The 27,620-nt window shown below is 55.9% G+C and overlaps 1 protein-coding gene across 6 annotated transcripts in view; it reads right to left on the bottom strand.

Annotated features, from left to right (window-relative positions):
• SEPTIN9 (septin 9) overlaps window positions 1–27,620 on the bottom strand; it is a 177,138-nt gene that overhangs the window by 58,310 nt on the left and 91,208 nt on the right. For all 6 annotated transcript variants that reach the window (XR_010659765.1, XM_065911007.1, XM_065911011.1 and 3 more), the window contains one exon: window positions 21,217–21,858. Coding sequence is in view for 5 of the 6 variants with exons in the window: in XM_065911007.1 (XP_065767079.1) it covers window positions 21,217–21,858 (642 nt within the window). In the remaining variant the exon portion in view is untranslated. The remainder of the gene's footprint in view (window positions 1–21,216; window positions 21,859–27,620) is intronic.

The raw sequence follows: 27,620 nt of genomic DNA, 5'->3' as shown, positions 1-27,620 counted from the left end.
TGCTTAGAATGTCAGCTTGAAAGCAAACCTTGACGATGCCTCCCTTGCCAGCTCCATCCCCAGCCTTTTATTCCTCCAACCCTTCCTCCTCCAGGAAGGAGACTGTCCCCAGACATCTCCCTAGAAGGGCCACCCCTTTCCAATCACAGAAAACTGGAATGCAGCTTCCAGCCTTCTAGGCCCCTTCAGGAGGACAGAAATCACCTGGGCACCCGATGTCTAGAGCTGCCCATCCACACCAAGAAGCCATGGCCTTCTCTGAGGTTCCCTCTGGTTCTCTGACCACCCCCACCACTCAATCCTCCTGCAGCCCGTCCAGCAATGGAGCAACTGCAGCCCAGGCTTCTGGTAACTTCCCATCGCACAGTCTGCACCGGTGCCAGCCCAGCACTCTGCCAGGCGGCTGCGGGAGCCAGCAGGCAACCTGGGCAGGAGGTCTGTGGGTGCCAGCAGCAGCGGCAAAGACAGCGAGGCTTCTTCCCCGCACACGTGCCCACTGGCCTGGCCGGGCCCCGCGTGGACACAGCTAACAGCCACCAACCCACATGCTCAGCCTTTGGAAGCAGGTGCCAAGAGCGGGAGCCCCTGCCTGATGCCCCCATGAAATGTGGCTGATGCTGTCAGTAGTAGCAGCCTCAGCATTTATTATACACTGACTGAATGCCCAGGGCTGCGCCATGCCCATCCCTTACATTATCCCATTAAATCCTCACGTTTGTTCCCCATCTACAATGAGATGAATATGGAGTAGTTAAACAGCCAGTCTGGAAGAGTAAGTGGTGGAACCAGAATCTGAACTTGGGCCCGGCTCCAGCCTCCCTCCTTCTGCTTTCCTTGAGACTACCAGGGGCCGCAGGCTAAAGTCAGTGCTTCTTAAATATTCGTGAACTACCGAACACTCCCCAGCTGGGACGCACTCCCTCCCTCCACTGACACCCCACCCTCACCCCCAGGCTTCCAGCATTTTCCCTTCCAGCACTGCCATCTGCAGACCAGGCTCTTGCTCTATGACCGGGGTCAGTGCCCTAACCGAGATCTCTGGGTTGCCCCTTGAAAATGAGGACGCAGTCACACCAGACTACTTCAAAAGGTTGCTGGGGGAGCCCAGCTTTCTCCAAACCCAGTGTGTTCCCCCCAAGCCCCACGCTGGGGGATAGAGACCCTTAGTTCCTCTTTTCCTAGATAAGAAAGCTGAAAGCTTCTGGAAGGCACTCGGAGTCACCCAGTTTGCAAGTGGGTGCACAGAGCTCAGAGCCCACGCTCTTGTTTGTCGGTGGGCCAGCCTGCTGCAGTCAGGGCATCAGCGGAACCTGCTGGGCCACCTTGCCTGCGCTCAGCGGGGGGGGCAGTCCTCACACCTGGGGCCCCGAAAAGGTCCTGAGGTCAGAGGTCCCGCTTGAATCCCGGTGCCGGCTGTGTGACTGCGGGCCCGTGACTCAGCCTCTCTGGGCTTCGTAAGTGGCTGTGAGAAACGGGAAACAGGGAGAGCGCTGAGCCCCACGGCCGCACCCTGGAAAGTCTGGACACGTGGGGCCGCAGGGTAGGGATGGCAGTGATCAGATGGGTCAAACCAAAAAGGCAGCTGAGCCCGGGGAGAGAGTCCGATGAAGCAAAGTGGAGCTGACAGGGACTCTCCGACACGTCAAGCAGAGCAGCGGCAAACAGCAACCAGGATAGGGCCCGGGGTGGCAAGGCCCTGGCTGCTGTCCAGGGGCCCCTCTCCCCACCGCCACCCACTTGGTCTCCTCATATCCTACAAATGGGACTCCCTCCGGGCACCCACGGTCCCCACTTCACCCAAGGTGGACAGTGCCAAACAGCAGGTTTTCCTCCTGGTCTCAGAATCCTTCTCAGCACAGCGCCGCAGGCAGCCACAGCCAGGGACGGCAGCCAGCCCTGCACTTGAAACGCATCCACCCAGCTGGGCTGAGACCCAGAGCTGGGCCGGCTGGGGGAGTAGGAAGCCCAATCCTCCTCTTCCCTCCAGGGGCTTCCGGAACGCACCCTGCCCTTTCGGTTCCTGGGGTTCGACCCTCACTCAGCCTCCCAGAGCCTTGGGCGGGACCGGCTTTGGGACCACTCCTGTCCCTGCCCTTCGGTTCTACCCTCCACCCACGCTGGGTTAGTTCCTCAGAAACACCGCCACTCGTCACCCTTGAGGAGCCTCAGCTGGTTGGTTTGAGGGCTGCCCCTCATCTGATCAGGCTCCAGGCCCGCCCCACACGGGGCTGCAGTCCTTCCCACCTCCAGCCTTTGCTCAGCCAGGAGCTCAGCCTCCCTGGGGACACTGGCTCACAGTACTTCTCTCTCTGTCTCCTACTTGTGTCAGCCACCAGCAAGCCATGTACCAGCGGCCATCGCTGCTCAAGGCTGTCCACCGAGTCATGACAATGCCCCTCTACCCTCTGTCTTAATTTGGCACCAGAAAAACTTGTCACTTTCCAAGGCTCACCAGATGCCACTTCTTCCAGGAAGCCTTCCCTGATTGTCCCAGCTGGACAGAACCCACCCTTAGAGTCCTCTCACGCTAAGTGCTCAACAGGCATGATCCGGGCACCGCCAACATGCCAGGGCCTGGGGACACAGCCAGCTTCCCCTGACCTCGTGGAGCTCCCACTCCATGTGAACAAATCAGTGCTAAGAGTCTAGGGATCGCACATAAGCAGGCATACAAGCATTTAAGCAGGGGCCCAGGAAAAGATCTGGGGAATGACATCCCAGGAAGGAGCAGGCTCCCGGGGGAAAAACCTCTGTGTCCCCAGGAGCAGCCAGGCCAGAGGGCTGCATACCCACGAGAAGGAGTAGACACCCACTGGGAGGTTTAAGCTAAGGAGCGGTTTGAACCAATTCTCCATTCAGAAAATCACGGGGACTGCCAGACCCACTGTGTCCAGCCACTGCACACCTCCAGGAGGCGCCCTTCACAAACATCACAGGTGTGGGTGCTTCTGGGGAAGCTGGGAGAGCCTTTGTGGGCCACTGTGGGGAGCAAACTGCAGGGGAAAGTTCGGCTGGGGGGACCATCTGTCCAGGCAAGGCCTGGGGCTGGAGCAGTGGGGGACAAGGAGCACGCAGATTCGGGTCTGTTTGGGAGGGGGCTGTGCCTGGCAGATGACTCCCAAATTTCTGAGGCCCGGGCAATGTAGTGGACAGATAGGGTGCTGTTTCCCCAATCAGGAGGCCTCGGGTGCGGACTCAGGAGAAAACGGCTGGGCTGGGAGGGGTGGGAGGCACCCAGGGCAGCTCAGGGAGGGCTGGGGCTGAGGAGGTGACTGGGGGCCTCCCCTCCCTCCCCACTCCCAGCAGAACCCTGGCTCATCCGGATACGTGGCTCTCTGCCACGCCCACCCGGGCGATCACAGACCTTAACTTCTCAGAGGGAACACCTCTCCTCGCATCACACCTCATACCTTAGAACACACAGGCCTGAGCCCGGCAGAGATGGGCGAACCCTACAACTACCAGCTCCAAGCTAGACAGAGGGCTGTGCCCCACGCATAGACCCTCAGCACGGTGCATGTGTCTGCTGGCCGGGAGGACCGGTGGATGGCTGGGTAATTGGCAGACCATGTGCAGAGCTGGGGAGGGAAGTGGCTTGCTGGCCTATGGACGTCCAGTGTGCAGAGTGGACGCTCTGCCTGGAGTGACTTCTCCCTCCATTCCCGGGAAGTGTGACCCCAACCCCGCCCCCGCCCGGGCTGTTCCTGGCGCCCTGCCCTCCCCCTCCCAGAGCAGCGCTGACCCCGCACCACGTGAGCCGGGCCTGGGAAGATGGACCCGACTGTGGGAGGTCGTGCCGCCTGAGGACTGAGTGTGCAGGAGGACCCAGCTGCACAGGAAGCCGGGCCACAGGCCTCCGGAAGCCTCTGGGTTTTACAGGCCAGGCTCCCAGGGTCTGTTGCTGTGGGGCCCTCCCCTGCGGCCGGGGAGACCTTGACCCACACCTGCGGGTCCCATAGATCCAGGAGACGGAATGCAGCTGTGTCCCTGGGGTGACCACCCACCCGGAGAGCGACTCTGCCCACAGTCACCACCTCTCCTGGTCCCGTTTCAGCCGTGGGGACACCGTCCTGGACTTGCCTGCACACAGAAGGGGCCTCAGTCGAAGTGGCCGACCAGAGGCTACCAGAGTGGCACAGAAACCACACACCTAGTTTCAAACCAGCCCCGGCTCTGAAGTCAAACAGTCCCTGCCGCGTTCAAATCCAAAGCTGGATCAGCCGCTTCCAGCTGTGTGGCTGGGGGCAAGTTACTTAGCCTCTCTGGGCCTTGGTACCTTCCTTACAAATCATAACTGTAAGTGTTTCTAAGGCTGCTGGGCAGATACATCCCGTGAAGCATATAAAGCTGCCTCCAGGCCAGCACTGGAGCGTGTAAGTACGCAGTGAGCGGTCACTGTGATTAATGAAATATTAATAAAGGCTAGGAAGGGAATGACAGCCTCCCCACAGTGTCCCTAAAATGGAAACAAATCTGCGCAGCTCTCAAGAGCCGCAGAGCTCGAGCCAAGGGCAGGCTCCCAGGCCTCGCTTCCAGCCCCATCGGGCGATTCCCCTGCAGAACGCTGGCTCCTGGTTGCAAGCTGGGCCCGGGGCAGGACGCCACCTTCGGATGATCTCATAGCTGGCACCTGCCTCCCAAGCACATGGCTGGACTTTCCAGATCTTTCCTCCCCTCTCTCTGACCTTCCCCGACTCTCTCACCCCCACACACTTTCTTAGTCACTCTCTCCTTTCATTCCTGTTCAAAAACAAAAAACAGAGGCCAAATGTGACAGCTGGCTCCCTGGAAAAGCTTCCCTGTAGCATGACCGGGTAGCAGTTACGCGGTGGGGGACGTGGTGCTGGGAGAGGTCCTCACGGCAGAGCCTTAATCTGGGGGTGGAAGGGCACAGTGGGGGGTCACCAGGACCCCTGGCCCACCCCCACATTAAGACCTGGCCTGGGGCCATGTGACTAAAGTCTCCTGGGCAGACTGCGTGCACGCACACACACGCACGGTCATATGGCCACAAACACTGCATCAAGTCCACCATCTTCGGGGGTGGGATGAGGGTTGACCTGGTGGGTTCCCAAGCAACCCGTACACAAAACTTTCAGGGGGGCTGAAGTTTCTCATCTTCTACCCACGGCATGGCCAGGAGGCAGATGTGACCTCAGAGCCTACGGGTCTCCCCGGTGCCTGCCGTGGAGCTCAGCCCTGACCACGGTCCCAGTGGGAGGAGGGGAAAGCCTTAGAAGGCATAGGGGAGGGGTCGGAGCCGGGTTAGTAACTTTCTTTGCAGAGTTGCTGCCCCCATGCCTCCCGCACAGACCCTGGTCCTTAAAGGCTGGGTTTGGGCCCAGGAAGCTGCATTCAGATTCAGAGGTAACCACCTTGCTTTGGAAACACAGACCTGGAGAGTGAAACTCTGACCCAACAGGTAGTAAAAGTGTCCTCTGCCACGGGGTCGTGGCCCATGGGCATCAGGGTCCCCAGGTCCATGAAGCCAGGAGGCTCGTGTCCTGGGACAGCCCCAAACAATCCTGGGGAAGGGAGGGCTGCAGGGGTATGCAGGGGTTGGGGAGACAGCTTTCCAGGGTCCCCTGGTTCCCCTAGGCCCCTGCTTTGTCTCTGGTTGCTCCCACCCTGAGCTCCCAGGCAGAAATCTGGGGGCCTGTTCCCGAGGCTCAGACAAGACACGAGGGGAAGTGGAGACAGAAGCACCCCTCCTGGTCCCCTGGGCCGTGCTGATGGGCTGACCTCCCAGAAAGCCACGCTGTGGCCGCTACTGTCCTGGCCACCCTGCCCAGCCCTGAGGCAATGTTGACAAGAGTGAAGATGCTGTGTTTCCCGCTGTTTCTCCACTTGACTCTCTGATGTCCTGAGGGCCCCACCCACGGTGTCCAGCAAGAAGGGACATTACCCTGGGCTGTCCAAGGTAATGGCCATCAAGACCCGAGCCAACCCCTGGGAATAAGACTCGTCCACTTCCTTCCTGGGCCCTAGTGCAGTTAGAAGCCCCCAGGGAGAGACGTCTGCTTTCACGCATCCCTCCTCCACCCATCTCAGTGCCTTGCTCAGCCCAAGCAGGTGGAACCACTCCAAGCTCCACAAAGATCAATGGGCCTGAAGGGCCTGTAGAGGCACTGCTGTATACAAAGACAGCTGCTCTGGGACCCACGGGGATCCCCAGAGCCAAGGAGCAAACCCGGCAGGCAGGAACTAGAGTCTTCCCCCTCTTCCAGGGCCCACCAGGAGACTACAACCGGGGGTCTCACGTCAGCCCCTCTCCAACCAAGGAGGCACACCACTCCTGCTCCCCTCCTCCTCCTCCCCCAGCCCAGCCCAAACATCTCCATTGGCTCTTTAGCAGCACTCAAGCTGGTCTTACAGTGAGGAGGAAGAGGAGGGAAGATGAGGAAGCCAGGGCTGGGCTGGGCTGGGCTGGGCTGGGCTGGGCTGGGCTGGGCTGGGCTGGGCTGGGACGACACCAACAGCCACAGCAAGCTCCCTGCAGCTGTGATCCTCGGGGAGAAACGGGACTTCCAATCTGTTCCCACTTTCCCCAACAAACTATTCCAAACTCCAGGACAGGTAGGGGGCTGCCAGAGGAGGGTCCCAGTCGGGGTTCATCCACATCCCAGCCCAAGCTCCAGGGCAGGGACCTGGCTTCATGGGTCAGCCCTGATCCCCAGCCCCGGGGTGACCAGGGCTGGCAGAGAGCCTCTCCCAAGGTTCACATCCAGATTACTAATAACTGTAGGGCCTTAGGCAAGTGGCCGGCGCTGCCTGTGCCTTGGTTTCCTAATCTGGAAAATGGGAGCGACGGGGGCACCCAGATGCCAGCCTTATCTTGCCGGGGTGGTTAGGCTGGTCGCTATTATCAACTGCTCGGTCTGCACCCCTGGCTAAGGTCAGGATTTCCCTAACTGTCACCACCGGGATCTGGACCTGGAAAGTCTTTGTGTCAAGTCCCGTCCGGAAGGTGCCTGTGCCAGCTGGCCTGCCGCAAGGGGAGAAGGAGAAAGCCAAGGGAGGAGCTGAGCATGCGTGAGGAAGGAACAGGCGACGGGGAGGACCCACCCAGGGCCCCACCACCCACACAACAGGAAGGTGGCTCAGAACAGTCCCCCAGCCCCACCAAGCCTCATCGGCAACACTGGACCTTCTGGGTCCTAACAGAATCACCCACCCCTGGAGCCAGAGTCTCGCTGGCTTGAAGACCCAGGTGGGGCCGATACAGGTGGGGCTGCCCAGGTATCATGGGGACAAGCACCGAGGCCTGGGGACCCACACCAGCGACAGAGCACAAATATCTGTCCTGAACAAGCATGCATAATAAGCAAGGATGTGGGCAGGGCAAACTTGCTGCTAAATTCAATATCAAGAAATGCTGCTTCCAATTCATTGACCTAGGCTTTCTCGGCTGAACAGAAAGTCCACTGATAGAGCCATTAAATAAATCACCTGCTTCCCTAAAAGCCGGGATGGGGGTTCAAGGTCTGCCCCATTCCTGCACCAGCTCTTCCACACGGCGGCCCTGCAGCCTGCCCACTGCCTGTCACCCTCCTTGGAGACACAGGAATGGCCAGGCGCACCCCTCCCCCTGCCCCCAGCAGCCACAGAAAGAAGTGGGGACATGCCTACCCACTCACCCTCCTCCATCGCGGGCTCCCAGCCCTGCCCCACACTGGAAAACCAGGGCCCCCACGTCCTGGGGCGCCAGTCTGAACTCACCTGGTGGGAGGTGGGAGGTGGGGATGCCTGAAACCCAGGCGGGCGGTGGAAGGCCACGGCTGCAGGGCAGTGTTTCCGGAGGTGCCCCAACCCTCTGTAACTCGAGCCCTGGGTGCCTCGCCCATCAGGCACTAGATAGGCATTACTCAGCAGGTAAATAAATGGGCAGGGAGCCACAGACCTCAGGAAAGCCGGCCTTAGGCCAGAAATAAGGAGCGAGGCTCAGCCTGGGGGTGGAAACAGAGCCCCCTTCTAGGCTGGGCTAACAGACTGTGCAGAGAAGCAGACCCCAAGGGAGCACACAGCGGTTACAGCATGACTCGGGCGTGCCCTGGGGTCACCAGGGACAGCGGTGACCATGGGTGATACCGCTGCCCCAGCTGGGCTCCTCGTCCCCACGCCAAGGAGAGGGAGCACAGGCCGAGGTGTGCCCGAGGCTTCGTCTGCAAGGGTGACCTGCCCGGGGAGGGGGCCAGGGCCCCACTGTTCACCCAGCAGCCTCCCTGCCCACCTCGGGGGTCTCCCAGGGCCTCTGGACTCTGCTCTGCCAAGAGTAAGGCGAGGCGTGAAGTCTGGGCAGGGCCGGATGAGAGGAAGTGGGCCAGAAGACCCTGAGGAGAGCGGACTTTGAAGCCCAGGGACCAGGAGACTGGGATGGGGGGTGGGGAGCTCAGAGACAGGCAGGCGGCCCCAGGGACGCGACAGCCAGCCCTCCCCACCTCTGAGCTCTGGACACCACAGTTAACGATTTCCAGCTCCTCCTGAGTCACAAGGGCCTCATCCCAGACCAGACACGCCCCTCGCGGCCGGTCCCACGGCCCCGGGAGTCAGTCCCACGGTCCCGCATGGAAGGCAGGACCCACAGGGCTCAGATGAAGGGCAGGGCTCCTGCCAGTGCCTGGCCATGCAGAGGTCATCTGGAACAGAACTTGCTGTTCTGCCGGCTCGGGGAGCCCCCAGGAGGAGGGAGCTTTGGGGGGAGCATCTGGAAACCTCACTGGGACAGATAGGAAAAGAGGAGGCCCTGTTGCATCCTCAGGGTCTCAGAGGGCAGAACAAGCAGAGCAGGAGGCCAGGGAGGCAGCCGAAGCCTGCCAGGACTGCCTTCCCGCCATCAGTAGCCTGGGACCCATGAGAGGCTGCCCTGCACAGGACTCCCAGTGGTGCAGGCTGCTCCGTCACCGCCCGCGGCCACACCGGGGCAAGGCCACCCGCTGTGGACAAGAGGCCACAGAGGGTGCCGTGGGGGCGCCCGACCTGAGAGTTGGAGGCTCCAACATGGGTGATTTCAGGTGCCACCTCCCCTAGCAGGAAACAGAGGACCAAAGAGCAGCCCCTACCCACCGGGTCCCACAGGTGGGAGGTCACCTGAGCGCCCACCTCATTTGACACGGGACAAATCCAGCTGGCTAAACCGCAGCAATCACGGCGGACTATCTTCTTCAACCTTCTTGGCCAACACCCGAAGCTCCCTGAAGGAGGCGCTCTGCTGGTGGGGGGGAATCACCCCAAACCCACCAGGAAGGCTGGTTCCTGGAACCCCAAGATTTGGGGCTGAGGAACATTCAGATACTTGGAGTTAGGGAATAAAGCATGGGGGTATATCTAAGAAAACCCCCAAATAAACAAGAACATACACATGTATGTATATGTTACTTTTAAGATAGCAACATTCGGGAATAACACTAATGGCTTCGGTATAATTAATTTCCATTTGACATCCCCAGTCTGGTCCAAAGTCATCAGGAGTCCCCTAACAGTTTCAATTAGAAATCCCCACCTTCTTCAGGCTCCATGAGACACTCTATGTACACTAGGATACACTGTTTCCATAGCTGACTCCACACCAAGGTTCAGCCCCTTTCTGATTTCCTGGCTTGGACTCTATTCCTGCCGCCTCTGTCCCAGAGCACAGGGAACTTGGGGGAAACTGATCCGTCTGTCGGAATCACTGCCCCACCCCAGGGCCCAGTTCTGAGAGCCCACCTGGGCCCTCCCGTCTCCTCTCTGTCCTGCAGCCACGTCCTCTGCCCCACACCCGCCTCCTCCCCGCTCCTCAAGGCTCAAGCAGCCTCTATTTACCTTCTGCAAATCATCAAGGGCCTTCCCCCCATCACCCCCCCACCCGGAGCAGGGCTGCTAGGACTGCACCAGGAACACAGAAGGCAGTAATAACCACAACTAGCATTTATCAATAAGCACTTCCTGTGTGCCCAGCTCAAAAATAATAATAATTTAAAAAATAAAAACAGCAGCCCTCAGGGCGTAGTCATGATGCTCCAGGCCCTCATCCATCCTCCCTATGGCTCCATGGGATTGTTCCATAGGTGGTGAAACTGAGGCACAGAGAGGCGGCCAGCCCGAGGCCAAACTACTGAAGCTTGCACACCCTAGACTCACATCAACGAGCCCCAGTGCCACAATTACTAATGCCCACGGGCACTGAGCCTGTGCTCTGCAACAAGAGAAGCCCCCGAGATGAGAAGCCTGCATACGGCAACTACAGAGTAGCCCCCACTCGCCCGTGAAGCAACAAAGACCCAGCGCAACCATAAATAAATAAACAAGAAAATATTGACATCTATTCATCTAGGATTTTCTTGCATGATTGTGATTCTGAAAAACATTGCACGAAAATACTATTTTCCTTGATTCCTAAGTTTTCTGGGTGCCCCCTCCCTGATAAACTCTGTGGCCCCCGGTGACTGCCTCTCTTGCCCCAATCTCCACCCTGCTCTTTTTGCTTTCCCCTACCGACCTCCAGGTCTCCACACCCATGACCTCCAACCCAGGACCACCCTGGTTATAGTCACAGCCTCCTGGTGCCACGAGTAATTCCGGAGCACCCTCGCCTGCGTCACTGGCCTCTTTATCCCTCACCACAGCTAACGTGCGTTATGTCACTGTTTGCTTTGTTTATCCTCTGCTTCCTCCCCTGAGCACATCACCCCAGGAGGACAGGATTTTTATCTGTATGTACAGCATCCTTACATTCCTCAGTGCTGCAAACAGTGCCTGGCACATGTCATCTCTCAGCCTTTCTCAAATAAACAAACACTCCTGGCATGATAATCTCTAGGAAATCTAACCAGGCCCTGGCGAAACACTTCTGACGAATGGGCCCCACAACACAGCATCCGGCCCCATCTCTGAGCTGGCCCTCCTTCAGCCAACCATCTAAGCCAGCATGTCCCAAACTCTGGGTCCTGAAAACTATTAGGTGGGTCATAACCAGCCATTTTTTTTAATGTTTAAAAATAACACACTCCTAATAGGCAAAAGGTAGAAACAACTCAAACGTCCCTCGACTGATGAACAGATAAACACAATGTACTTGGTCTGTAAATGGAATATTACTCAGCTAGGAAAAGGGATGTGGTTGTGATACTGATCCAGGCTACAGCAAGCAGGAAATTTTGCAACACTCCGCAAAGGGAAGGAAGCCAGTCATGAAGACCACAGATCAGAGGATCCCATCTCTAAGAAATGTTCAAATCTGCAGACAGAAAGGCGGTCACTGATTAGGCCTGGGAAAAACGGGGTGGGGACGAGGAGGTGCCAGCTTCAAGGTACAGAGATTCTTTTTGCGGTGATGAAAATGGCCTAAAATTGGATGTGGCAATGGTTGCACAATTCCATAAATAACTAAAAACCATCGGATTGTATGCTTTAAATGGAAGAACCAAATGGTATATGAACTGGATCTCAATAGAGCTGTTTTTAGAAAGTAAGTAAAGCTCCCCCATCCAACCCAAGAAGCACAGCAAGAATTGGGGTGCAGCAGGTGCACCCCTGAAAAATTACTCCATGGAAATACTGTTTCATTTGTATACATACCCTCCACACACACATCTACACACACATATGTCCTGGTCTGTGGTGTAAAACATACTTCTTACTGGGGACTACAGTCCAAAATAAGCTTGAAAGCCACTCTCCGGGCAACATCAAACTCGGGATTCCAGCATGCCAATGGCCCTTCACCTGCCTGCACCGCTCTGCCCTCTTCAAGACCAAGGTTCCCTAACTCCCACCCCCCTACCCACTGCCTTCAAGAGTCTCCGCTGGTGGGACTGGGGGGCTTCCTGCTCAAGGGTGCCACAAGGCTCTGGACTCGTCCTCAGAACACAGGTCACGCTGCACTGTCCGTGTGTTTCAGGGGGAATGTCCCCAGGCCATGGGCCATGTCCTGGGCACCTATGCACGCTTTCCTCTGCAGACAATGCCAGGCCTGGGGCAGCAGCTCAGGGGCACAGACTGATGGCGGCAATTATGGGGGTCTGACTCCAGTCCCCCCTCCATGTCACCGCCCCTGAACAATCCGAGGGGATTTTTAAAAAATTTCTTGTTTATTTATTTATTCACAGCCGCACTGTCTTTGTTGCTGCACAAGAGCTTTTCTCGAGTTGCAGTGAGGGGGGGCTACTCTCTAGTTGCGGTGCAGGGGCTTCTCACTGCAGAGGCTTCTCTGGTTGCAGAGCACAGGCTCTAGGGTGCATGGGCCTCAGTAGTCGCGGCTCCCAGGCTTAGTTGCTCCTCGGCACGTGCGATCTTCCCAGATCAGGGATCGAACCTGCGACTCTTGCACTGGCAGGCGGATTCTTTACCATTGAGCCACCAGGGAAGCCCCTGAGGGATTTTACATAGCTTAAGGAAATGACTTTCTAGAAAGAAAAAAAGATACAAAATAGGAGAAGAAACCACTCCCCCAACCTCAAAGGAACCTTTGGAAAAAAAGACTTTTTAAAAAGGACAAGTCTCCCACAAAAGTATCTGGCTTGGATGGTTTCACTGGTGAATTCTTTAAAAGTTTTAACACCGAGATGATTTTGTAGCTGCTTAAAATGTTCCAGAACACAGAGGGAGGGGGAAAGAAACGCATCCAAATTATTTTTGCTAAGCCAGCATGACACTGACACCAAAACTGATAAAAATAGCAGGCGCACGCATGCCTGCCCGCTGCAGCCCAAGCACACACGTGTATCATCTGTGTAAGAACTGTGTACCTACCTCGCAGCTCAAACCCAAATAAGTTCCAATGGATTAAAGATTTCAGTACATAAAAATGAAACCATAAAAGTACCAGAAGGAAACCCGAGTGAATTTTTTCCCCATGATTTGGGAATGCAGGCGGCCTCTAAGAAGGACATAAACCCTTGCAAGAGAAAAGAAAAAGAAAAAACTTCACAACCTAAGGGTTCAAAAATCTCTGTTTAGAAAAGCACACTAGAATTAAAAGTCAACAACTGGGAAAAACACGAATAACAGTGACAACAAAGGTGGGCAGGAACGCCTTAAAAGAAAAGTCAACAAGAAAAGGACTGACCACCCAACTGGGGAAAAAATAAAGCAAGGACAGGAACAAGCAGTTCACAGGGAACCGTGAGCCCCTCACCTATAAAGAGAGGAAAAGCTAGAATGACTAAAACACCCATCAAATAGCCTTCTGCCTCTCCACCCACAGTAAGGGGTATATATATAGTACCTCTCTACTGTCACCATGAAAAACTGATGTAGCTACTTTAGCTGCCAACGCGGCAACAAGGATCAACATTTTCAATGCACACATTCTCTGGAGCAGAAATTCCACTCCTAGAGGTCTATCCAAAAGTCACATGCGCACACATATAAGCGTGAGAATGTTCACAAAGTCTCATTGATCACAGATGAAGCCGGACAAGAAGGGCAGGGCTGCGTAAAGGGCAGAGGATACAGCTATTAAGAGGAATGCACCAAACCCACAGCGTCATTAAGTGGGAAAAATACACACGTGCCAAATCCAGGACACAGGGCACGCCCTGCTGACCACACGGGCTCTCCCGGGGAAAGGGTGCATCTCCACACTTAATGTGACCCTGACTTCTTCTCTTCTCCCGACAGTCATGCACTGCTTTTAAGAATCGGAAGAAGAAAAGGCGACAGGGCAGATAGGGCAGAGGGGACCAGGAATACAGAGCAGCGTGTGGACCACAAGCTTGGGGATGAAGGGGCAGCGGGCAAGGCCAAACCCTGCCTGTTCATTAAAGCTGCGTTTGGTTTTCGTTTATGAGCTTGTTTAACAAAACCTCCCGGGGGCTGGGCCCGCGCTGGCGGTCCTCACATGTTAGCACTTTTGTTCTAACGACACTGTGCAGGAGGAATGAGACCCACTGCAACGAGGACAAGGATTCAGGGAGCACAGGTCATCATCAGACCAGGGCAGGACAGGAGGCGCGAGGACCATTTCTCCCACAAACAAGTGGACAGGGCCTCCAGGATGGTTTCCTGCTCGAACATTCTGTGTTTTAGAAGGAGGAAGATGGAATAGGTGATGTCCGAGGCCACTTCTGCTTCCCAACTCCTTGCTCGGGCCAGCACGGGTTTCTCTGAACTGCACTGGACAGACCAGGGGTTCTCAAATCAGGTTCCCTAGAACCCTGGAGTTCCAGAGGGGGTTGTGCCCAGTGGCAGCCCGGAAACAGGGAGGGGAGGTCCCCCTGCTCAGAGAACTGGATGCTCAGTCCTGGGCACGAGCTGCCTCTACTCATTAACTACAACCAGTAGTCTGGGGGCCCCTGGAATCCCAGGGGGGCTCCTGTGACACCCACAGAAAGGCCCGGGGCAGGGAAAGCTAAATCGGATAAAACATGGAAAGGAAGTCACGCCTAGACCAGAGAAGGGTCCCCTCCCCCACCCCCCATCAGCTCTCGGACCTGCAGCCCTGGGTCCACACTTGACCACGCCGGGCCACTGGGAACCACGTGACACCATCCTTCAGGCCGCCTGTCAGAACCTGGGGTCGGGGCAGGGCCGCCCACACTGCGGGGCGCCGGGCAGGGGTCCCAGCTGCCCCCGCCCGCGGGGCGCTGAATGCGTTCTCTGTCCACAGAGCGTGGCTGTCTGGAGCGAGCGCGTCCCCCGGACAGCAGCCCCATTGTGCAGACACTGGCTCCCAGCAGCTGTTGGGCCTGAGAGGCCGCGGCTACGGATTCAGCCCCTCTCCTGGCAGCTGCTCAGCTTCCCAGGACGGGCACCCAGGAGGCCTCACCCAGCTCCATCCCCAGGCCGGGCTGGGTGGTCAGGGCCACAGCCTGCAAGCTGCAGGGAGGCAGAGCACAGGCCCGCCTGCAGTGTCTGCCTCCCTGCCCAACCCGCGCCCGCAGCTGTGCCCGGCTCTATTTAAGGCATTCTGCAGCTGCTCGGCTGCATTCCCTGGATGCACCCTTGCTCCTACCCCTCACCACCGGGCTGGGCTTGGCAGACAGCTGGGAAGGCCAGCAAGGGAGGCGGGTTGCTTTCTCCTGGGCCCTGTGCTTGTAGCCCGCGTGGTTCCCTGCATGGGGGAAACAGGTTCTTCCCTGCTCTGCAGGGAAGAGTCCCCAGCACAGGCACCCAGGTACCCCTGGAAGGCGGCAGGCTCGCCTGGTCTGCCAAAAAGTCATACCCACCACCAGAGGCGTGGTGAGGTCTGATGTCCACCTTCCTCAAGGCTCTACACATGACCAAGGATATTCCAGAGGTTTTAAGTCGGAGGGAGACCCTACCAAGACTCTTGCTGCATCTGCCCCACCCCAAGGTCATGCCCACATCACAAGGGACCCCTGTCACCACACCTAGCTTGGCCGTTAGGGGCTGAGCAGGTGCAGCTGCACCTGGAGCGCTCAGACCATGACCACTCCCCATCTCTGCTATGCGGGCCAGCAGGGCCCACTCCTCTCTCATTTGACAGATCAAGAAATTGAGGCTGGGAAGTGGGGGGTAGGGGTGACGTGAAGGAGTGGCTCGGAACCAGTAGGCCCGTGGAGTGGAGCCAGGACACGCCCAAGTACTCAGCAGGGCGCCAGTCTGGGGACACTCCACTCGTCACTCTGTCCGGTCACCCTGGCCTCTCCCACAGCCTCCAGTGAGCATCCAGAGACGGCAAAGAACCAGACCCACGAGTGAGCGGCCAGTGCCCGCCTTATAAGGCAGCCTCAGGGAAACTTGGCTGGTGGAGCCAGGGGGGTGGCTCCCGGGGGAGGCAGAGTCAGGAGCCCGCCAAGCAGATGTGGGGCCCAGCCCCACCCAGAGCCACCCAGGCAGGAGGAAGGGGGCAGAGCAGGGACCTGGGAGAGGAGGCAAGCCCACTCCCACCCAGAGCCCAAGAGAGGAGCAAGAATGGAGATGCCAAGTCCACAGACAGGGGTCATCAATCTCAGAAACCAAGAACCCAGCACGCCAGAGTGAGTGGATCAGACATGTGGGTTCTCGGTTGACCCATAAAGTATCTGCTTGGTCCTTGGGGAGGTCGCATGGGGTCCCTGAAAGTCCCTGCATGGGAGACCATGAAAGGACCAGAGCAGGAAGAGCTGGGAAGCAGAGAGGTGTGAGCTACGCAAGAATCCACTTGAGGCCACCCCAGGCAAATGAAGACTCAGAGTGGACATAGATTTTATTAGCGCTGTACTTTAGGGAGGTCAATTTCCCTAAAGCAACTCAGCTGAAGTCCCAGGAGACCCTGTCCTGCAACCACGTCACAGTCTGGAAGGCTTCCTGGAGGGAGAGGCAGAGGGCTGAGTCTGATCAGAGGGCACAGAGCTCCCAATCTCCCTCATCCTCTGCCCCTGCAGCACCAGCTGCTCCCCCGCCCCGGAGGGCGGAGGGCGGGCAGTGATCACAGAGGGCAGTCAGAGCAGGGCCTGCAGGCTGGGGGGTTTCCAGGGGCTCCCAAGCCAATCCCCCACCTCCCACCCATGGCAGGGTGGAAGGGGATGGGAGTGCCAGGTCTGCAGGACAGACGGACAGGAAGTGAAGCCAAGGTGCCTGGAGAGGCTGGACAGACCAAACCCAGGGGAGGGGAAGGATGGGAAAAACTGATGAAGCCTAAGAACAAGGACTAGGAGTAGGGGATTTCAGACCCAGGGTCCCCCAGAAGCCCCAACCATAAATGCCGGGAACACCCCTCCATCGGGCCCTGGACCTGCACTTGCCCAGGACCTCAGGACTGGACGTCCAAGGCTGAGCAGGTGAAGGTCGAATCCCCCAGCCCCCAGCAGGCCTTGCTTCCTCCTCCCAGTTCACGTCTCACCCTGTGTTACTTCCAGGCTCACCCCACAGTGTCTTCTAAAGCTGTTTTAAATGGAAAGCATTCTCCCAAACGGACTCATCCAAGCTCTCACCTCCTCCAAACCCAAGCATCCTTCCTCCATAGCATCTGTCCAGCCCCCACCTGCTTCAAGTGCATCTAAGAGTTCTCAGCCTGTGAGCACTGGTCTCAGAGAGCTGCCTCCCCACCCAGCCTGTAAGGCACAAGGGAGCGGGCTCAGCACACGCGTGAATTCACACGCAGGTACACACTCGACTGGCACATACGCCAACCCCCAGGGCGGAGGACAGCCGCCCCAGCCCATGGACTTCTCCACGCAGATCCTGACGCCCACCTGCACAGAGGAGCTGCGGGTCGGGGGCTCCGGGACCCCGCTCAGACACTGAAATTCTTTCCCCTGAAAAGCCACACAGCCCCGGCCCCGACACTAGGCTCCCAGCACCTCTGGACTGCGGCCTCAGCCAGGAAGGCTCCTCCCCACCCCCCTTTTCCTGGTTAAATCCCAGCAGTGTCTGCCGCTGGAGGAAGACCTTTCTGGATATGCCTGAGGCCCCACCCTGCCTGCCCTGATGACCCAGGTCAATGCCACCCTGAGTGGACCCGCCCTGCCTGTCCCCCCCGCCCCCCGGAGCGGGACCACCTCCTCGGGCATCCAGGGCCAAGTCTCATCAACAGCTGGATGGCTGACGACCGTCTCCCCAGTCACATCCTGTTTGACTCAGTTGAGTGTGAATACCTCACCCCCAGGAGCGAGCTGCACCCGGCAGCAAAGGGCCTGGACCAACAGAAGAGCGGGAGGAAACGGCCTCCGGCCACTCCCCAAACACAGGCCATGTGTCCTGACACGGCGCCTGGGGGGTGGGGTGGCTCTGCAGGGCCACGTCTGGGGAGACGCAGACTCACACAACGGGGCTGGAAGGGACCTCTGGTCCCTGCTGCCAGACTGTCGCCCGGCGACCCGGGAGATTCAGAGTCAGGCCCCCGCCCCACCCGACCTGCATGGTCAAATGTGCACCTTGAGAAGAAGGTGGCTGCTCCACCAACACCCCTACCCTCGCCCTGTCACAAGCCCCCAAGTCCACCGACCACGGGAAAATTCTCATTTAAAAAGGAAAGTCAGGGACTTCCCTGGTGGTCCAGAAATACTCCCTGCTCCCAATGCAGGGGCCTGGGTTCGATCCCTGGTCAAGGAACTAGATCCCACATGCTGCAACTAAGACCTGGAGCAGCCAAATAAATCCATTGTGGGTTTTGTTGTTGTGGTTGTTTTTTAAAGTAAGAACTTAGAGGAGGAACTAGAGATATCTGTACACCCAAGTACACAGCAGCTTTACTCACAACAGCCAAGCAGGACACAAGGTGTCCGTCAACAGTGGACGGATAATCAAACGACCAACGGCATATCCCCCAGAACAAGAACAAACTATTTCACAATGCATATGGAAACACACAAGACCCCGAATAGCCAAAGCAGTCCTGAGAAAGAAGAATGGAGCTGGAGGGATCAATCTTCCTGACTTCAGACTATACTACAAAGCTACAGTCATCAAGAAAGTCTAGCACTGGCACAAAAACAGAAATATAGATCAATGGAACAAGCCCAGAAATAAACCCCTGCACCCATGGGTACCTTATTTTTGACAAAGGAGGCAAGAATATACAATGGGGCCCAGACAGCTTCTTCAATAAATGGTGCTGGGAAAGTTGGACAGTTACGTGTAAAAGAAAGAAATTAGAACACTTCCTAACATCATACACAAAGATAAACTCAAAATGGATTAAAGACTTAAAGGTAAGACCAGAAACTATAAAACTCTTAGAGGAAAATATAGACAGAACACTCGATGACGTAAATCAAAGAGATCCTCTATGACTCACCTCCTAGAGTAACGGAAATAAAAACAAAAGTAAACAAGTAGGACCTGATTAAACTTAAAAGCTTTTTCACAGCAAAGGAAAATAAGCAAGGTGAAAAGACAACCCTCAGAAAGTGAGAAAATAACAGCAAATGAAACAACTGACAAAGGATTAATTTCCAAAATATACATACAAGCAGCTCATACAACTCAATCCTAGAAAAACAAACAACCCAATCAAAAAGTGGGAAAAAGACCTAAACAGACATTTCTCCAAAGAAGACATACAGATGGCTAACAAACACATGAAAAGATGCTCAACATCGCTCATTATTAGAGAAATGCAAATCAAAACCACAACGAGATATCACCTCAGAATGGCCATCATCAAAAAGTCTACAAACAATAAATGCTGAAGAGGGTGTGGAGAAAAGGGAACACTCTTGCACTTCTTATGGGAATGTAAATTGATACAACCACTATGGAAAATGGTATGGCGATTCCTTAAAAATCTAGGAATACAACCACCATATGACCCAGCAAACTCACTCCTAGACATATACCTGAGGAAATCAAAATTGAAAAAGACACTGTATCCCATTGTTCATTGCAACACTATTTAAAATAGCTAGAACATGGAAGCAACCTAGATATCCATCAACAGGTGAATGGATAAAGAAGTTGTGGTACATATACACAATGGAATATTACTTAGCAATAAAAAGGAACGCATTTGAGTCAGTTCTGATGAGGTAGATGAACCTAGAACCTATTGTACAGAGTGAAGTGAGTCAGAAAGAGAAAGATAAATATCATATTCTAATGCACATATATGGAATCTAGAAAAATGGTACTGAAGAATTTATTTACAGGACAGCAGTGGAGAAACAGACACAGAGAATGGGCATGGGGAGAGGGGAGGAGAGGGTGAGCTGTATGGAAAGAGGAACATGGAAACTTATATAACCATGTGTAAAACAGACAGCCAACGGGAATTTGCTGTGTGGCTCAGGAAACTCAAACAGGGGCTCTGTATCAACCGAGAGGGGTGGGATGGGAAGGGAGCTGGGAAGGAGGTTCAAATGGGAGGGGATATATGTACACCTATGGCTGACTCATGTTGAGGTTTGATAGAAAACAACAAAATTCTGCAAAGCAATTATCTTTCAATAAAAAAAATTTAAAAAGGAAAAATAAGAAACAGGCTTTCAAAGGAATTTTCAGAAAAATAAACATGTATAGAGTACCTACAAAAAAAAAACAATGGATGGATAAGCAGTGTGGTCTATGCATACAACTGAATATTATTCAGTCTTAAAAAGGGAAGGAAATTCTGATACCCGCTGCAACATGGATCAACTCTGAAGATGTGCAAAGTGAAATAAACCAGACACAAAGGGACAAACATTTAGGATTCCACCTACATGAAGGACCCAGAGTAAACTCATAGAGACAGAAAGTAGGAAGGTGGGCGCCAGGTGCGGGGGATTGGGGGAAGTTAATGTGTAAAGGGGCCAGAGTTTCAGTTGGGAAGATGAAAAAGTTGTGGAGATGGATGGTGGTGACCATTGCACAACAGTGCAACGTATTGAATATGCATATAGAACTGTACACTTAAAAATGGCTACAATGGTCAATATTATATGTGTTTTACCACCATTAAAAGTAATTTTTAAAAGGTTAATCAAAAACCCAGAATGTTCTGCCTGTCCAACCCAAGGGACACTTACTGAGCTCCGAGTCCCAGGATTACAACTGGACCCAGCTTTCACCAGGCTCACAGCTCAGCCGGCACCTTAACACAACCTGTGGGGCCAAGACCCTCACTGTGGGGCAGGGGGCAGCAATGGTGTTTCATGGGACAGCATCATGTCCTCCGTGAGCTCCCCATGAGCACAAGTCTGGGTCTAGACCCTCCAAGGATGGGAGCCATGCCCTCAATCACCCCCCCAGACAGCAGAAGCGCCCTGCACAGAGACTTGGGCAGGAATCACAAGGGTCCCTGGCCTGGGATCCCCCCTGGCAGCCCTGAAAATCCTAGCCTGCAGAGATGAGGGGCTGTCATGTTCCCTTTATGTCTGGGCGCAACCCTCCCTCCTTTGGGAGGAAGATCCTCCAGAGCAGGAACCACCCCCTCCCACCTCCCACAGCCTCTGCCCTGGAGGCACCTTCAGGGCACCTGTCACCCTTCTAGAACCCGAGCCTGCCTCTCCAAGGCCCAGGGACCACCAGCCACCAGGACCGTGAGAGCGTGTCCCAGTGTCTCACAGCCATCCCGCCCCAACACGAGCCTGTCCCGGTTCCTGCCCCCACATCCTGGGGTCGCAGCCACGGTCTCACCATGACCCTGTTGACCAATCACAACCCAGAGATTCTTTGCAGAGTCTAACTGAAATCCCACTTGCTGCATTGTGGTCCACTGTGGGACAGAAAGAGCCCCCCAGTCCCCGCCCGAGATTTCAGTATAGACTACCCCCCAACTCAATATTCAGCTCTTTCTCCAAGATTGTAGGGCAAAGACAGCTCCCCACTCCCCAAGTCATCACAGCACAGGTTGACTGGCGCCTTGCTACTCACCCTCGTGGCTCTTGGGTGGGATCTCGGCCGCGGGGGGCTGGGGCTTGGGCTCCAGCCTGCTCTGCAGCTGAGACATCGGGGCGAGTTCTGAATTCTCCAGGGTCTGGGGTGGGATGGGGGAGGCGGACCCCTCGGCTGGCTTGGGCACCTGGATCTCGACCCTCTTGGGGGCTGCGTCAGCGGCGGGGGCAGCGGGCACCTCGGGTATCTTAGAGGCGGGGGTCTCCATCCTCCGGTGGGCTGACTCCTGGGGCTTGACTATGGTGATCTCCGTCCTCCGGGGGGCGGGCTCCGGCGTCTTGTGGCCCAGCGCCTCGGCCCGCTTGAGCCCGAACCGGGATGGCCCAGCGGTGCCGGCGTTCTCTACCTGCTTGGACGAGATGTCGATGGAGATCTCGGTGCGCCGAGACACAGGCTCAGCCTTGGGCCCGGAGAGCTCGACCCTCCGCAGGGCAGCCTTGGGGGATCGCTGGCTCAGGGAGTCTACATGGCGGGCTGCAGGCTCTGAGTTCTTCACACCCAGGTCCTGGAATTTCTGTGTGGAGCTGGCCACAGAGGACCGGAGCAGGGGCGTCTGGACCCTCCGGGGTGGGGTGGAGTTGGGCGTCTCGACCTCCTCGACCTCAAAAGATCTTTTCAAGGCTGGAAGAAAAAGCGAGGAGAAGGTGATAAGCAGACGGCTGGGGAACGCCTGGAAGCATCCTGCTAGTGGTGAACGTCGGAAGGCAGCCGGCGGGGAGGCTGCGGCGAGGGCTCTGTTTCACGGCACAAGATGGGACAAGGGTGGAAGAGGGAAGACTCTTGTGCCCTCTCAGGAAGAAAAGGGGACAGTTCCATTCTACTAGGGGCTGAGGCACGAGCAGACACATGTTCTGGGACAGACAGAAAACACTGAAGCTTGGGGGACTCCTCTGTCCTGACGTGGCAGGGGCCCCACCAGCTACATTCTCTATAAGGATGCTCCAGCTCAAGACGCCATTTTTATTTCTTTCCTGTCATGACTGTCATTACCCTTCATCACCTCCACCCAACACAGACAGCATCAGCAAACACCACCACCACCAACAGACGGGAGAGTGAAAGTGTTGCTCGCCTGGTCATGTCTAACTCTTTGTGACCCCATGGACCACAGCCCACCAGATTTCTTTGTCCATGGAATTCTCCAGGCAAGGATACTGGAGTGGGTTGCCATTTCCTACTCCAGGGGATCTTCCCAACCCCCGGATTGAACACAGGTCTCCTGCATTGCACGCAAATTCTTTACCATCTGAGCCACCAAGGAAGCCCATCAGATGAGAGATGCCCCTAATAACAAGAGCCCGTAAGAATCTCGATGGGAATGACACCCTCATGTCAATGTCAGCAGAACAGCCAACGCTGGGACTTTTAACAACAGGCAAGGCACTGGGTTTACCATGCACAACCACATTTGCTCCCTACCCTAACCCCATGGTGTAAATAATGCTACAATCCCCTGATATGGATGGGAAAACTGAGGCCTGGGTGCTTAAGTAACGCGCCTGGCAGCATGGAGTGAGCAAGCAGAGCCAGAAGACGCATCTACCTCCCAGGCCCAGGGTTCTAACCACTTGGTTGTCCACTTGGTGGAGTAATAGAGATCCCGGAGAAGCCCACTGTGAATTTCTCAGTCCTCGGCCCCGGCGGCATCTGCCTCCATCCTGTACTACTTGCCCCGGCCAGACCCAGGCCCATGCAGGACGCTGACCGCCTAACTCCCACCCCCAACACACAGCCCGGCGCTTCCGCCTGGCCCCCTGCCATCTCCACCAGGGTTCATCCACTCTCTCCAAGGTGCTGGGGACGGTGCCCGAGAAGCTGCCAGCCCCACGGTCCCCGCAGGCTCGCTGCAAACGAGAACCAGCTGCTCCTGGTTATAAAGACTGGAGCAGGAAAGGGCCCACGTGGCAGGAACACTCACCAGCTCCTTCCGGCCTGGGCCCTCAGCGACCCACAGGGTCTCTCCCACCAACTCTCTGCCTCGCAGCCCCAGGAGCACAGGATTACAGGAACTACCCCCCCCCCCCCATTTCCTCCCCTAACTCTCAGGGCCATTCTGAGCAGCCCCTCCTGCCAGTCCTCCTTCCTCCAAATTCCCAAAGAGCCCTCATCTCCTCTCTAGAGACAGAACCTCTTTCAGAAGACCAGGGCGTGACGGGTGGCTGAGTGGTGGGTGGCCAGAGAAGTGTGTGCTCTGAAGTGCCGGGTGTAAGAGGAAGCCAAGGGGACCCCAGACTCTGACACCCGACCGTGGCCACTACCAGTTCCCCAAACGCGGCACCCCTCCGGGGACCCTCTCTAAGCCCTGGACACACCTCCTTCTCGGTGGACAGAGGACACAAAATCCTGGCTTGCAAAGCTCAACCCTCCCTGAGGCCCTGTAGGGACGATCAGAGAGGGAACTGTGCAGATTCAGGGAGAAATCTGGATCTCTTTTTTTTTTTTTAACATGTAATCTCTTGATTTTTAAATGCTGGCACAAATGAAGCCAAACAACCTCCTTAAAAACACTGTGCGGCTGAACAAAATCACATCCATGGGCTGCAATCAGTCAATGGGCCCCACCGTGACTTGACTTAACTTCCTGATTGATCAGTTTCACGGCCAAGGGCAGCAGGGAAAGCCGGTGCAGGGACCCCAACCTGGCACGGTTCCGCCTCTCACCGGAGGCTGTCCAGCAAGATACCGCCGGGTGCAAAGCGCGCATCCAAAGAAGCCTGAAGTGCCGGAGAGAGAGGTCAAGTAGCTGCTAAACTGGCCAGAAAGTCCAGGGCTGAGTGCCCGGAACTGTGATCTCTAGTGGTTCCCAGGGCCTCCCGAGACATCTGGTCTACCTCCGCCCCAAGAACACTGTCCAAATTCTCCTCGATAGTGGCTCCTGTCTGTCTGTGAGCTCCCTGGAGGAGGGATCCACGCCCCACCCACCTTAGCACATGCATGTCCAGGAGTCCTCGGTGTTAACTCCTTGGGGCTGAGTTGGGAAGAACAGGAACTAGGCGGGGTGAGGGCTCTTTGCCAGGTTTGCCCACAGGAATGAGACGATCTGGGAGTCCCGGCGAGGCCTGTGCCCCTGTTTGAAAGAGCCCCCTCCCTGCGGAACCCATCTGAAACCCCCTCCAACTGTGAATCACAAAAATTAAGACCCTGCACCAAAGCAAAAACCTCTCAGACTCAACCATCCACAGTCCCGCTTTGGCAATGAGTTGGAACCAGGCCAGCGTGTGCACAGATCACTGCTCCCCAGAACACAAAATCTCCACCAAAAGCACACGCCTAGCCCCTCCACCATCCTCTCCTTTCTCAGCTGCTCTTCCTGGCTTTGGTGTTTCTTCCTCACTCATGCCACTCCCTGGCCCCATGCTATCTGCACGCTTAGCATTCGGCTATATTATCCATCCAGACATTCACTGCCCGGCACCGCCAGCCACCCTGGTTAGTCTAGTTCTCTCTGAGAAGACAGGGGCTGTTTCCACCATCAGGACAGTCACTGCTCAGCAAACCTCCAGGGCTGATGGCGTGTCCTTGATGGCTTACACCATCCCCACAAATGAGCACTCCTCCTCCCCCTCCTCCGAGGATTCCAAGTCACCCCAAAGCCACGCTCACTCTTGCCTCATCCCAGAGCCTGCCCAGGCCCCATGCAGTTCACAGCACTCTCTTTCGTGTCATCCTGGTCACCCCAGTCCGCTAGGACTGGGAAGAGAGTTGGGGTCCTCTCCTCCGTTATACGAGCCAGCTCTCTGTCCCTTCCTGGGCCTCGAGTGCGTACTCTTTACAACTCAGAGGCCAGACTGGATCACAGGTTTGTAACTGTGGGCCCAGGGAAGGCAGGCACCAGGACTTCAAGCCCCATCTCACCCTGAGAAGTTGCACTTTGAACAGTGCCCCCCCAAAGATTATGTCCCAGTCCCAACCCCTAGAACTGAGAATGTTACCTCCTTTGAAAAGAAAAAGTCTTTGCAGATGTCACTAAGGTAAGGACTCAAGATGAGATTGTCCTGGATTTAGGATGGGCAGGTTGCATAATTCCTGGATGGATCAGTGGTAAAGAATTCGCCTGCAATGCAGGAGCTTCAGGAGACGCGAGTTCAATCCCTGGGTCAGGAAGATTCCCCTGGAGGGGGAAATGGCAACCCACTGCAGCATTTTTGCCTGGGAAATTCCATGGACAGAGGAGCCTGGTGGGCTACAGTCCATGGGGTCACAGAGAGTCGGACACAACTGAGCGACTTTAGCATGCACACACGCTAAGTCCTTCAAGTGTCTTTATCAGAGAAGAAGAGGGAGGGCTGAGACATACAGAGGAGAAGGTAATGTGATCACAGAGGCAGAGACTAAAGTGGCACAGTCAAAAGCCAACAATGCCTGAGCCACCAGAAGCTGGAAGAGGCCAGGAAGGATTCTTCCCTAAAGCTAGCCCTGCTGACACCTTGATTTCGAACTTCTGGTCTCCAGAACCATGAGAGTCAATTTCTGTGTAAGCCACATGGTTTGCTGTCATGTGTTACGGCAGTCACAGGAAGTTAACACAGGGACCATGAGACGGGTGAAACCTCTGGGCTACAAGGTTGTCAGGGGCCCTTCCTGTGGGTGCTGTCACCCCTACTATGCACCCAGCCCCAATCCAGACCCAACCACACTCAACAAACGTCCAACAGATGGACCGATGGGAGTGTGGCCGACCTCCAGAAGACTGCTGCATCAGGGGCCCAGGGGAGGAAGAGCAGCCTCCTTTTTCCTTTCCCAGAATCACACAAAACCCTGGCCGGTGGGAGAAGTCATCACAGAATAACAGTTGCTCGAGATCTGCCCCAAAATATTCGATGATGAAACTAAAGATCATTTTTTTTTAAGGCAGGCTCTGCAAGGGACACCCCGGGAGCAGCTGTCTCTACACAGAGGATGTCGTGACGTGATAAGCACCCAGCTGGGAAAAATTAGGAGGCAGCTTGTCACGAAGCTGGCAGGACAGGGTCCTCTGGTATTCCGTCCCCCACCAGTGTCCTAGAAACACGCTCTAGTCGTGCCCACAGACGCAAAGCCACCTCTCCCTTCCCAGGGTCCAACTCTCCCTGCTAACACCCTCCATTTCCTCCTTGGAGAATGGGTATAACCCACCATGGCAGCAGGTATTTTTTTCACTTTACTCTTCTCCCTGTTCCCGGCGGAGAGGCAGGCAGCCCAGGGTGTCCACGTGTGGCCGTGGAAGCCAATGAGAGTGTTCAGGAGCTGGTCATTTTGCAGAATGGAAGCCCCTAGGTGACCACATCTGATGACTGGCTCTCTGAGGGACTGATGGGCAGAAAGTGGCCTTTCAATGGACCAGGCCAGTGGGGAGGGGCATGAAGCTGTTTCCTCTCTTGCCTGCCGGATGTTAATGCCCCCATCAGGCAGGCTAGAGGTGCCCAGCTGGACAGGATGAATGCACCGTTCAGGGCAACTGGCAAATACGGGGCCGGGCTGTCCTGGGAGGGTCCCCACACTGCCACTGGGAGGGGAAAGGACTCCATCGCCCACGGGGCATGGGGGCCCACCCCTGCTCACACCATTCCCAAGTGAGCACGCCCCCTTCCTCTCGCGAATGCAAGACCCCCGCCCCCAAAACCAGGTTTGAACCTTCCTTGCTCCCAAAAGCTGTCCTTGTCCCCCACCCGCCCTCCCCCACGTGCACAAGAGCCTGAAGACCTTTGACCCACTGCTGGGAATTCACCCCCCAGGAAATGATCAGATCTACGGAAAGATTTATGTATGAGACGTTTGCATCAGCATTAAAACAGCGAACGCTGGAAACGATTCGAGTTTACGGAGATTTTCTGAACCCATATGCCAGAGTCCTGCAAAGTCATCAAAATCATGGTTCTGAAGATGAGAAATGCTGAGAATACTAAGTAAAAATAGCAGAACAACCCAAGATGCATGCACGGGCCTGACATCGTCTCTCTCACACACGCACGCACGCACACACACACATGCGCCTGCACACTGGAGGAAAACAGCCATCTCTGGATGGAATTAAGGTGGCTGTTTAATTCATTACACTTTCCTGCCTTTTCCCAAGGTGCCTACGCTAATGCGGGTCACTTCATATTTTCAGGGGATAAAACCATCAACACTGTTCTTAAAAAACAAACCCTGCTAAGAAGAGGGGGAGGGTGTGGATCACCGCGCCTCAGGCTCAGCGTCTCCTGGTTCATCAAACACCTACAGTCTCGGCTGCCAGCCGCACAGCCCCAGCCGCCTGGCCAAATGCAAACCTCCCAGCACCAGCCGCCTGGCCAAATGCAAACCTCCCAGCACCGGCATCGTGCCGTGGGGGTCGAGGCGACAGCAGCCTGGATCTGGGCCTGTTTAAGGAGGAATGCGCCGCAGACAAGAGGCCATTGTGA

The sequence above is a fragment of the Muntiacus reevesi genome, chromosome 18 (genome assembly GCF_963930625.1).
Source record: "Muntiacus reevesi chromosome 18, mMunRee1.1, whole genome shotgun sequence".
Taxonomy (NCBI): Eukaryota; Metazoa; Chordata; class Mammalia; order Artiodactyla; family Cervidae; genus Muntiacus; species Muntiacus reevesi.
The sequence above is the reverse complement of the archived record's forward strand: the minus strand, read 5'-3'. Positions and strand labels throughout refer to the sequence as shown.